Below are 13,650 nucleotides of genomic sequence, written 5' to 3'. Positions count from 1 at the left end.
CCGCGTCATCATCGTCGTGCACTGCAGTCTCAACAGGAGACCGAGAAAGGCAGTCGGCGTCAGTGTGTCGTTTCCCCGATTTGTATACAACAGTGAAGTCGAACTCTTGGAGCCGAAGACTCCAGCACGCAAGCCGGCCAGCTGGATCTTCTAAATTAGTCAGCCAGCAAAGTGCATGATGATCACTGACAACGGTGAAACCATACAAATATGGCCGAAATTTCAGGACAGCCCACACCAGTGCGAGACATTCTTTTTCTGTAGTAGAGTAGTTAGCCTCCGTTCTTGATAGCGTCCTGCTGGCGTAAGCAATCACTCTTTCGGTGCCGTCCTGCCGCTGTACAAGCACTGCGCCAGGGCCGACATTAATAGCGTCGGTATGGAGAATCATAGGGGCGTCTTCATCAAAATATGCGAGCACGGGAGGCATCTGCAGCTGTTGCCGTAGGTTATCAAAAGCCCGTTGCTGGTCTTCACCCCACACGAAGGGGACATCTTCTCTGGTAAGATGTGTTAATGGCCACGCGATACGCGAAAATTCCGCAATAATCCGTCGGTAGTAGGCGCAAAGGCCCAGAAAACGTCGCACTGCCTTTTTATGTGATGGCGTTGGGAAATCAGCGACGGCAGAAATTTTATCAGGGTCAGGTCGGACACCTTCACGACTAACAACGTGACCGAGAAATTTGAAGTTCTTCAAAACCAAAATAGCACTTTCAAGGTTTCAAAGTTAAACCAGCTGAGCGTATTGCTTCAAAGACCGTCTTTAATCTCTGTAAGTGTTCCTCGAACGTGATCGGAGAAAACAATCACGTCGTTGAGGTACACCAGACAGGTTTGCCATTTGAGGCCTGAGAGTACTGTGTCCATTAGTCGTTGAAACGTTGCCGGCACAGAACACAAACCGAAGGGGAGCACCTTAAATTCATAAAGTCCGTCGGGTGTCACAAAAGCGGTCGTTTCACGGTCTCTCTCATCTACTTCTATTTGCCAGTAGCCGCTTTTCAAGTCCATCGACGAAAAGTAATGTGCGTTTCTTAGCCTGTCCAGTGAATCATCGATACGCGGTAGCGGATAAACGTCTTTCTTTGTGATCTGGTTGAGTTTTCGATAGTCGACGCAGAAGCGCAGGCTGCCGTCTTTCTTTTTCACCAATACGACAGGTGATGCCCAAGGACTCTTAGAGGGCCGAATAACTCTGTCTTCAAGCATGGTCTTCACTTGTGCTTCTATTGCCTCGCGCTCTTTAGGTGCTACACGATAAGGACTCTGCCAAATTGGTCTGGCGTCGGCTTCGGTGACAATATGGTGCTTAGTGAGCGGCGTCTGGCTAACTCGTGACGGGGATGAGAAGCAGCTCTTAAACTCATCGATGAGCTCAAGAAGGCTGTTGCATTCGACGGGCGATAAGGTGGGACTGATGTCATCCACAGGGGCAGGCATAACCACGGTAAACGTCGCATGCTCCACTGAGAGGCAGTCCTGTATTGAGGTAAATTCGTCGAAGTAAGCAACAGCCGTGCCTTTAACAATGTGTCGACGTTCCCTGGTAAAATTCGTCAGCAGGAGTTCAGCATGTCCGTCGTGTACGTTAATTACGGCTCGGTACCAGTGCGTCGATGTGTTCAGCGACGCCAGTACCGGTGTTCAAGTTGTCGCAGATTACAGGTACGAGGGAACAGCTTCGCGGCGGAAGCGTGACGTCGTCATCGGCGATACGTAAGCGGGGTCGCTGGTGTTCCGCAGGGTCGATGTCGTCTGAGCTCCTAGAAAATGTGACGACGAGGTCACGGAAATTAATCACTGCACCGTACTCTCTCAAGAAATCCATCCCCAATATAAGTCCCTTACAACACTCAAAGAGAATGACGAGGGTGGCGACAAAGGTTGCACCGGCCATTACTATTCTGGCTGGGCATTTTCCAAGCGGCGTCATCAACTGGCCGCCGGCAGTTCTGATGTTGGGCCTGGTCCACAGCGTCTTCACTTTTCTCAGCCTGTCGGCCAGCTTCTGACTTATTATCGAAAAATGGGAACCAGTATCAACGAGAGCGGCCACTTGGTGGCCGCTCTCGTTGATACTGGTTCCCATTTTTGCAAACGACAAGATCGACGCTGACAGCGTCGGTTACGGGGGTGTGGTTGGAGTCGTCAGAGTTGTAGAGTCGTCGATCGTTGGAGATGAGGGCTCTTGGGTAGCTAGCCGGTTTGCAACCTCACCCCCGGAGGTCGTTGCGTCTAGTTTCCCCGGCGCGGGCTAGGGGACCTGCCCCTAGAGGTGTCAGAAAAATCGCGACGGGTCGGTGGGGTGTAACTGGTGACTGCTAACCATCCAGCAAGGTGAATATATGAATATTCTTTGTTGTAGTATGAAATTAAAAATGACTTTAGTTTGTGCTTAAACGTTTATTGCATTTTCACAAAACACTACTTTTGGCTCTCTGCAATTTTGTAAGAGTAACGTCTCGATTATGCAGGCATTGCATAATCATAATTTTTATTGCAGCATATAGGTAAATGCTTAACTCACACAATGGTAAGAAGAGACTGTAAAATTTTGGTAATGGTCAAGAGACCAGAAAGAATGTCCGAATTAAAAGAATGTATTATTGAGGGTATCAAGAAAACCATAAATAAATGCTTAGTAGTACAACAATGCATCCTTATATACTGAAGAAATCTGCAACCCTTGATTCTATTCAGTACAAAAATTATAAATGCAGAAGCTGCAATTGTCATTTCGTGGTCGATTAGTGCTCGCATTGGCAAAGGGTCTCGCAACTTTCTTCGCAGTGTGGCCTGTTCAGATGCGGCATGATGCCTATGTCTTCATTCAAGAAGACATGCCTCTAACTGCCACGTGCACATCTGACTTTTTGCCAGTGAGGTGTCAAGCTTCCGCCGTGTTTGTAGTAACATTGCATGTGCATTCCACTTAGTCCAAACAAAATTACTGGGGCGAGATCACACAAGCATCTCGCTTTATGAATGTTCGATTCTCCTCATATGTCACAGAGCAGGCAGCGTTCGAATTGCACTGCCACCTTGCTGTGCTGACGAAAGCTGACAAAAGCGCAGGCAAGTGCGCAATGAGCATTCAGAAAGAGAAACAATTAATTGTGTGATCTCACCCCCCTGCGCCCCATAAGAGCTGCAGACAAAGTCACGGTCACTATTGACATGTGTGCTTATCTTTCTTGGGTGACCGCTTTTTCACCGGCTAACAAAAGTTACACATTATCACTCAGCGCAGGATGCACCTGCATGTATCAGAAGTTCCTCGAATGTTATCAATGGTTCAACCCATTATCTGTTGGCACCGAACCTTGTGCAATCTGATTGTAGGCACAGCATGAATTGTGTAGTACTTTATGGAAGACACACAGGCACCAGCGATTATTCTGAAACCTTCAATGACACATGCATAAAAGCTGACGTGCCTGCCCTGCAGAACAGATTTTCATGATCCCAGATTGTGTTCACTGCTATTGTTGTGCTTTGAGTGTAACTTGCTCTTACAGGCACAGGTTCACCCAATAAAATATAAGTTCAATCATTCACAGTTTTGCAACTGTTTTCTTCATTGTCACCACAATGCGCCACTATCGATGTAATCACAAATGGTGGCTATGCAGTTCTAACTGCATGCAGTCAACGACTGATTTTCTGGACGCCAGATTTTTTTAACATGACCAATAATTCGGATGCCTTCACGGCACAGCCACATACCATGTAGAGTCAATACCTAAGAACGTTTGAAATTTCAGATGCAAAAACCCTTAACCGTTCCATTTTCTGGGTTTTCTGGGCAAGTCCAAAACGGCATTAATGGAAGCTACTACAGCCACCAGTTTTGATTACCTCACCGCTTCAAACCAGCACTCTCGCACGCAGATACGCAGGCAGCCGTAGCTACCACAAACAGCAACACTAGGCCTAGCTGCTTCGTATTTGCTACCAAGCCTCTTGCTGTTCGATGCCGTATTTTCTATTAAAAGAATTCACAGCTGTTTGCAATAGTGCCGATTCCGTCTTTGTAATCCTCGCCAATGGCTTCGAAGCTCAGAAAGCATAGCGCGTTGCATAAAACGGGTTCCTGAAAGTGAACTTCACCTCAATATAACAATGTTACGCAGTGAAGCATACGCAGAGTATAACGGTGAAGCATACCAAGAGTAGGAGGGGCAATTGTCATGGGACACAGTCTGTATTCCATACCTATACACGCCTGCACCTGCCGTCTTTTGTAACAATACGAGCACCGCTACGCCTAATAAGTGCACTGGCAAGCCTTCAGAGCTATTTCAGACATCACTATGGTGATTTGAGCCCCTGGGAGCAGTAAAAAGCATGGATTCATTTTTTTGGACGTTTTCGTGGCCCCTAAGGAGTCCAAAAAAATCGGACGGTGACTGTAATTGGCCTACTATAAAAAATGGTAGCATATATGAAATAGGTAGAAAAATATTGAACGTTGTGCAGTTTTATTAAATTTCACAAAGGAGACTTTGATGAAGGCCTTAAAACCCATTTTCCTTTTAACATGACAAAAGAGTTCTTTTTTATTTGCTATGAAAAAAAAAAACTTGTCAAAATGACAAAAAAATGCGGCAGCAGCCACCTCACGATGACTTGACAGGAATGCATTAGCACTGAATCAATATAGCAAGCACAATGTATTGCCACCGTCGAAACGAGTTATGTATGAGGCGTTTGCTACAGTGGAATTACTCTTTCATACTTTTATAAAAACACTTGGCGCCACCTAGTGCCGCCACCACGAAACATGCACGTGGCCTCTGAAATGCATGGTACAGCGGAGTGTGTGAATGCTGAAAAACCTGTCATGTGGCAACAGGGCTCCTTTCCTGCCCTCCTTTCTGGACACACTAGACCATCTCGTGGTACAGTTTAAAAGTCTGCACATTGTCTCCGAAAGGAGAAGTATGGCGTGCCGGTGCCTGCGAATGCTTAGATTTGTTCCTTTGCTTGCTGCACACCCAGTGCAGCTATGGAACAAGGAAAAAGCCTTTTGGAGCAGCTTTAGTTGCAGTAATAAGGTGTTTCTAGAAGACGTATGGTTTTTGTAGCACATACTTTTGGGTCGTTACACAAGGTGCAAGAATGATCTAGACCAGAGATCTCTACAGCTGAATCTAAAACATTAGAAAAAAGCAAAACAAAGCAGCCTAAGAGCAGGCAGAAGACAAAAACAGATTTATTTACCAGGGGTGGGACTGTCCAAAGACATTTTCAAGCAATTTTTGGAGCAAGTGGCATTTTGGAACAGTGTGGAACAGATAAAATTGCATTTTGGAGCAGCTGGAAGCAGACTAAATTTCATTTTGTAGCAACTTAGAGCAGATAAAATTTCATATAGATTAAGTTTAGAGCAGGCCAACCTGAATTATGGTGCAATAATGGAATATGGGCAGTGCACTTCAAAACCACGACGCAACACAGAATAAACTAACACGAGCGCTTTACTGCAACTGTCTTAAGCTTAGCAACCACAAAAAAACATGTGTTCTGAAATAGTGAGTTCAAAATTTCCAAAAGCAACCCAAGATATGTTTCATAAGTACATTTTTCTTTAATGGCTCGACAGTGTAGGTCAAGTGCCTGGGAATGCGCTTTACCAACAGATCGTATCGAGAAGCCAAAGTTATGAACTACTATTGTTTACTGAGAGCCATTTGTACATAATAGAAATAGTCTCGCCTTGCCGCAAGCCAATGAGAATGCAGGGCGGTGGAAATGGGCTTTTCAGCTGACATACTGGAATATGGAAGAGTCGGTCGAGCGGCAGCACAGCGCATGCTTTCCTGTAAAGCCGAAAACGTAGGTGGCATTACGATGAACTAGATTGGGAAGAATACATAATTCCTGTACCAATGTTCATGATGGTAACAGAAAACGTTCTCAAATTATACAGTCTAGTCCATGTGATAACGTAATTTCTGGGCAACCATATGTTGCCGCAGACCCAGAAAGCTGCAATCGACCTAGGGGAGGCATAACTTAAAACTATTCCAGCCTGTTTTTATTCCAAATGCACCTTAGCCCCTCATGATAGGCCAAAATGGCTCAGGCCTCTCCCACACTCTCAGGCAAAGTTGCACCCTTTGGGGTGTATCTCTGCCACACAACAATAATCGTCATCTGCCTTGCTTGCGTTTCCTATCTTGAAAATGCCGCGCCTGCAACTTTCCTGTTGGTAATGCTATGTCAAGTTGATAACGCGCATGCCGTTCATTACTGGAAAGTACCGGGCTCGCCGCGTTAAAGAAAGGAAATGTAGACAAGAAAGATGACAATTATTGTTGTGTGGAAAAAGGGTGTAATTTTGCTTAAGAGTGCATATGGGCCCAAAAACAAATTGGAATAGTTTTACATTATACAGGTCCTGAGGACAGAGGCGCCCACCCACTGAACCTGCTGCAGTGCACGCCTCCCTAATGCAGGATTCTTTTGCATTCCACAAAATCAAAGCTTTGGAGAGCACTTCGAGGGGACACTGCTATTAAATTAATGTTCATTACCTTTTTCCATCAATATTAATGAAACTTTCCAGTCTTGTTAAGATTTTTGTGCTGATTTCAAATATGTAATTATTTTTCCAATAGGCCATTTAGTTCTGAAGATAAATGAAATTCATTGTCCATCGTTTGTGGAAACAATAGAAAAAGAACTGCGCTACAAAAATTCATATTGGCACACGCCTAGGTACTAGAAAACATATGAAACACAATGGTAGGAATACTTTTTTGATATATTAAATATTAGCAATTTTATAGCAATTCAATCCTCACTGTTCCAATTGTGGGTCCACTATTTTCTGATCTAAAGCAGAATTGAAAAATTTTAAAGCATAAATTCCAAAATATGTTCCTAGCCCTGTGTGCTTTGTACACTCAGGTACAAGCCACAACAAAAATTATGCCTCTACCTGCCTTGAAGGCAGAGATATGGTTGCAGCAAATCAGCAAGAAGTAAAAAATCGGTGTTTCGAGAAAACGAGAAAAAAGAAGTGAAGTCACTTTTAATCAAAAGTGCAGAAAAAATTGTGCACTATTTCGCAGTGAAAGTGGCTAAAAGCCACCAGGAATGTAGTCACTTTGATTACGGCCACCCAAATGGCGTTTCCTGAAAGAATTCTGCATGTCCGCAGTGGTCTTGCACTTTTTTTCAGATGCAACTGCTCGACGGCGGTCCTTCTCCACCATGCGTTTCATGCTTGGTATCCCAGGGTTGAGGTGCAGCTCCTTCAATATTGCTGCAGACGTCATCTCACAGCCAGCATTGAATTTCATGACTGCCTAAGCTACTGTGAAGCATGCTGTTCCTTTGGAGCTAGTGCCCATATCAGGAAGTGGAGAGACTTGTTGCTGTTCTGAGTACAGCCCCTTAGGCACCGCTCAAGGAGCTTTTCATCAGACAGGCGTTCATAAATGGGCAACAGGGTTTCACAGACATGAGGAGGCAAATTATAGCGGTGCTTAGGGGCTGCCTCACCCTAAGCGCTTGCTGCATTTTGCCGGCACCACGAGCTTGGTCCTCGTGGACAATAGCTGTGGACCGATATCAAGTCATCTGATGTTGCGTGGTGATAAGTGGCCATCACAGTCCTTTTCATTCCCTGCACATCACCCTTGTGAGTCTTTAGGGCCCAGCCATAGTATCGTGTCAGCTTCGTGACTAAGTCGTTAGTTAGTTTGCCTTTACCACCAAGGCTCTCCAATCCAGGTCTTTTGTGCTTTGCGATAAGGTTTCACAAGCTTGTGCCCATACGTTTCTGTACATGGTTTGTACAGTCTTCCTTTTCCACTGAAATGTATCCATACACTCTGGCTTCCTGCAGCGTAAGGAAAGCGCGACTGTCACCATCTGAGAGTAGGGTGGTGTACCTCAGGTTATGTCGTTGCAGTGACCTTTGGGAAAGGATGAGGGCAGCTTCAACTTTCATTTCGCCGGCCTTCTTGGAGGTGTTTTTCTGACAGGCATGGCTCTCCTTCCAAGCTTTATAACTTGGGTCATCATCCTTTGGCCCACGCTCGCAACCAGCGCAGAAGTTGCTGAGCACCACATAGTCGATGACTAGCCCCGTAAACAGCTCTATGACGGCGCCTACGCCAATGTGAGACGAGTGGCCGCGCGTCATTCAAAAACCGTCGTATGACACGGCAGTATTTCCCGGATTTCCAAGCTCCAATTTGTCGTACAGTTGCCGAACCGATTGCGCGCACAGTGCCGTCTACTTCTCAGCAGCAAGTGCCGCCGTGGGTGCCAACTTCCTTTTCACATACCGCTGCCACGTTTTCGTGTGAAGACCACGGTGGGAGATGTTCATTGTGGCAAAAACATCGTTCAGTGTCGTTCGCTGATTCCCGGTGGCTTGCATCGCGCGCGCAGCAAGAACGTCCGCAACGAACGGGTTGCACTTCTGGTTACCGTTCACGCGGGGCGAGCTCCACGCCGATGCGATATCACCGCAACATGCGCACGCGATAACAATCTTTATGGCAAGGCCATATTCTCGTTCGCGTTTGCCTACTGTGACGCTACCGCCGCACACCTTGCACTTCACAAACGACATCAGTTCGTTCACGGCGTCCAAACAAACGATAACGAAGCCTACCTCCACGTCGACTGGTGCGGCCGCAACGTTGTCGGTGCGAGTGAGGGAATCCAACTTCCGTTTTGTTGGTGGCGTTAAAGCAAGGACTTGAAGTTTTCTTTTGGCATTCATATCCCTCTGCAGCAAATCCGCACATTGCAACATTGCAGTGTCACGCCGAATGTGGCTGCTGTCCGTAACAATTTCACTCGGTGTAGCTAGGCCTACTTCGGCATCGTCCGCGGCTTGGGCATCATTTGCGGTTGGCAGCGGGCTATTCTTGATGTTTTCCGAAGGAACAGAGTGCTTCTGAAAGTTATAAGTTGATTGCTTCTTCTTTTTGCCAAACTTTTGCCTCATGGCGAACTTCCCCGGTGGATTGGACATAGTTCGGCACTTGTCACAAACGTACGACTGAGAACATCGAGACGCGCCGTCACGTTGCCTGCGGAGTGGAGCAGACAACGGGAACCTCGCGCAGCCAACCATAGCACGCGTTTTTGGTCACGTGCACTAGTCAACGAATCGGATCGTGTGTTCGGACTTCTTTTTCTCCCCGGATTTCAACGTCACTGGCGAACCGACGGAGTCACTTTTGGCGGGAAATTAAAGAAGAAAGGCGTTTCTTTCTGACGACACCAAGATGGCTGCAATCGCGCGCATAGAAAAAGAGCTACGCGCCGCGATAAAAAGGGCTGTTTTTGCGCGGAATTCAGCTCACAGTGATGTTATAAATTGATATTGCGGACGAAATACTCTTCCTTGAGATTTGAAACTTAGTGAATTAAAGGAATATTAGCTGTAGATATTGAAAATATCATTTTCAAAAAATCGATTTTGTCGCGATTTTTTTCGCCGCAAAGAGCCATGTCCCCCCTTAATGCTACACCTTTATATATAAGCAGACATACGATCACAAACAAATGAAATGTGAATAATAAATCACAAAGTAGAACACTTTTCTTAAGTAATAAGTGGTTAGCACGATCTCACGCCGCTCATTATCTGGTTGACAAATGCGGCATAGGCCTCACACTAAAGCTTGATGTGAAAATTATGTCGACATTACATATTGGTGAACGCATGTAGGAAACAATCCGTTGTAGTTAGCCCTAACTTTTTTAACTACCCATCTAACTACATAATCTTTCATTATCTTTTAAGGTATGTGTCTATGAGGTTGTTTCACTCTACGCAGGAAATAACATGAAGGCACTATCAGCATAAATTCAAACGCAAACCATTCAGCGACTACTAAAATGTTTTATTTCATTTCCAGTTTAGGTGAAACTGAGAACATTTATAACAGTGTCTTAATTCAGATTTTGAAACATAAACAGGGCACTCTCTACGCTTCGAAACTAGCTACCAGCTGCATGCTTGTTTATGCCCCTAAAGCTCAAATCGTCACAGGCACGATTGAAATGGCTCTGGAGGCCTGTCAGTACACTTCTTAGGCATATCGTAGTTCGTAGAATATGTCGACAGGAGATGGCGGGTGCTTGTGTGTATAATTAAGGAATACGTACTGTGTCCATTCACAGTTGCTCCTTTACACTCTTGCTATGCTTCACCGCAAAACTTGCACATGCTTGACCGCGTAACACTTCTATATTGCAGCGAAGCTGACTTTAAAAAAATTGGCATGGTGCAACTTAGCATTATTTCTGTGCTTCAAAGCCATCAATCAGGGCTACAGAGGTGGATTCGGCTCAATTGCCGACAGCGTCAAATTTTTGCAATGAAAATTATGGCACCAAACAACGAGAAACGTGGCATTGGATGTCTGAAGCAGCTAGGTCTAGCGTTCCCGCAGGGGTGTCTGCCAGCGAATCGGTATGCGAGAGCGCAGGTTCGATGCTGTGATATAATCAAAATGGCAGTGGCTTCGATTAATGCTGTTTCAGACCTGGAGTCACGGCAAAAAAGTCAGGAAAATCAGACGGCGAAAAGTTTTGCGACAAAAATTACAGACGTCCTCAAACACTGACTCTATAATGTACGTGGCAGTTCTGCAAACGTGCCTGAATTATTGGGCAGGCCCCCTCCTCCCCCCCCCCCCAAATTAACAGTCGCTGTCATTACAGACAGTCCTTACACATCAAAGGTGTTCGTTACGGCATGCATTTATATTCACGCCAACAGTACTAGACCAAAACCAGAGGCCACAGTGGCAACAAGATAATGAAGCACTGGGCGCGAGTGAAAAACAGTTAAAAAAGGTTCTAGTTTGCTCAGAGTGTCCTCAGTCTACTTTTCATTGTTTTTTCACTCGGCCCAATCAACAGTATTCTAGTACCCTCTAAATACAGCCACCCTGGCCATACAGACAGCAGCGATGACAGTCATGAGTGGTCACATGTGTGCTGGCCACTCCGAAAGTCCAGTGTCAAAAGTCGAAAGTCCACTGTTATAAGTGAAAAAAATGACGTTAAACTGTGTGGCCGGCATCATAGTGTGGTGTGCAAAATGTGAATGGCTGTACTCTTTACGGAGAATGAATCCACTCGCTGTTAGTGGCCACACTGCTGGAGCACACAGGCCGAAGCCGTTCTGGCACAGCGTGGGGCGATTTCGGTCAATTTTTTGTTTGACACAGGAACTGTAACATAAGAAGTCAATAAACAAAGACACCAAGGACAAGAGGGAGGAAATTACTTGTACTTACTAACTGAATTAAAGAAATTATAAATTAATGGAAATGAAAGTGGGTGGAAAAACAACTTGCCGCAAATGGGGAACGATCCCACATCTTTGAATTACGCGTGCGTAAAGAGGTTCGTTGAAAAGCGCATGTATGTACACACTGGCACATACTCAGTGACCCATGTTGACCCGGTGGTTGGTTTTGAACCCTGTTGCCTTATCACAGCAGCCGATGAGCTACCTATTCGACTATATACTACCCAGTGAACCAGGTAGGTAGAAAAACAGTTTGACACACACACACACACACACACACACACACACACACACACACACACACACACACACACACACACACACACACACACACACACAAAGACCACGGAAAGTGCGTGAAATACCCTAAGGATGCAAACGGATTAAAATGGCTAGAATACCAACTGTGCCACAGCTAGGAGGGGACTCACCAAAGTGGGCCAAATCCGGTGCAAAGAGGACATCCTTGAGGCGCAGGTAGGCTGGCACCACAATGGGTGCTGCCAGGCGACTGCTGAACAGGGCTGTCAGGGCCTGCACCAGCTGCGGGTACAGGGGTGCCCCGTACAGGCACACCGAGGACGCAGGTGCCGCAATCACCGATTCCAGCATCAACATGGCATGCTCCACTGAGCCTGCTAGCTGCATTGCAAAAAGCACCGGAAGAAAAAGAGTGAATGAAGGGTAGTGCGCAGCTAGCTATAGAACCGGAATGGTAAATTTTTTTTTTCACTCCAGAAAGAAAGGTATATGCTGTGGCCAGGGTATCAAACAGAAACTAAAAAACAGAAAAGAACATTTCCACGTGAATGAAAACTGAAGAAGTATATAAAGGTTTTTACTTCAGAATAAAGACAAACAAGAAACATGGTTCTTGGTTCAGGTTGGCCATCCTCTTTGCACCTTTTGCTCCTTATACAGCGAAATCTTGATATAACGAACTTCAGTGGGCCATGGTAAATTATCCGTTATTCTGAAAGATTTTCGTAGTGAAAGCCTCAAAATTAACCGTTACGCCCATCAACCTATTAGTTCATAAGTTGTCACCATATAAGCAATCCACGAAAATGTCACGTTGGCTCTCAGCACGTGCTGTTGCTATTTTACGTAGGTTCGACCGCCATGCACCACCGAAGCACTGTATAATAAGGGTGACGTGCACAAAACAGATGCTGACACCGAGAAAACTACCAACAAAAATGTAGCTCCATGTCGCCTCCAACGTTTACTTGCTTTTGTTTCTTTTTCACATTTTTTGCCATGGACAGTGCAAATGTATCGCTTCAGACAGACACCTCGCGAGTAAAGAGATTACATTTCACCACGCGCGTAGCTAGTTCAGCCGCAGAAAGAAGTGCGAAAGAAAGAAGCATGCGCAGAAAGAAGGAAGAGACACAACATCCCCTCTCTGTGCCTAGTCGTCTGCTAGCCCAATGTTTCAGCTGCCGTGAAGGATACATGGAGGTCCAAGAATACACAAATTTCAGAATATTAGTTTCCAGTACTAACGCGTTTACATCACAGCGAAACTGCATAGCAATCGCTATCCTGAAAAGTTCAGTATTCTGAAGTTCATAGCACTGAAATATTTTTACACTGAAACCTTAAGAAGTCAGCAGGATATTTCTGAAAAGTTCGTTGATGTGGTGTTTGCAGTAACTAGGTTTTCATTGCATTGCCTGCACTAGTGGCTCAACCATGATACCACAAGAGGCAGCTACAGGCACGCTATTCTCAAGCGACACGATAGGTGGACCCTGTTGTACTGTCACGCTTGCAGTGTGGGGCAACCACGTCGACGCAACATTGTGAAAAGTAGTAGGAGCAATTTCCCATTGCTGTCTGATTAAGTACAGTCATATGTCTGTAGATAGCCATGAGTTGAACTATCTTACGCTCCCAAGGACTAGGTAGCTTGTACAAATACACAAACACCCAAAAAACTCGACAAGAAGATTTCAACCACAGTGCCCATGCAGTTGAGTTCTGTTAACTCTTTCCCTACCGTGAGGACAATGGCAATTTCTTGTAGGTTACACAAGATTTCTTTCATTTTTTTTCTGAAGAAACTATTACACTCAATATTTTATGCAATACATGAAAGCAAAGCAGAACGAATCTGTTTTTCAGGCATCCCTTTATTAATGAGTTTTATGTAGGTGGGTGTGAATATTCAGAAAGATTGAATATTATGTTTTTAATATTTGTATTCCATTCTTGATATTAAAAAATGTATGGATATTCGGTTGGACACAAATATTCGAATCACATTGAATATATTATATTGCTGCCTGTGCAGGAGCAAACACGACTCTCACCATTTGCTTCTATCTAATCTATGAATATTGGGG

The 13,650-nt window shown here is 45.2% G+C and overlaps 1 protein-coding gene across 1 annotated transcript in view; it reads right to left on the bottom strand.

Annotated features, from left to right (window-relative positions):
• Nucleotides 1-13,650, bottom strand: part of l(3)80Fj (lethal (3) 80Fj) — a 413,275-nt gene that overhangs the window by 244,341 nt on the left and 155,284 nt on the right. The window contains exon 23 of the mRNA XM_075686799.1: nucleotides 11,731-11,941. Within this exon, the coding sequence (XP_075542914.1) occupies nucleotides 11,731-11,941 (211 nt within the window). The remainder of the gene's footprint in view (nucleotides 1-11,730; nucleotides 11,942-13,650) is intronic.

The sequence above is a fragment of the Dermacentor variabilis genome, chromosome 3 (genome assembly GCF_050947875.1).
Source record: "Dermacentor variabilis isolate Ectoservices chromosome 3, ASM5094787v1, whole genome shotgun sequence".
In the NCBI taxonomy this organism is placed as follows: domain Eukaryota; kingdom Metazoa; phylum Arthropoda; class Arachnida; order Ixodida; family Ixodidae; genus Dermacentor; species Dermacentor variabilis.
This window is presented reverse-complemented; position numbering and strand designations above follow the sequence as displayed.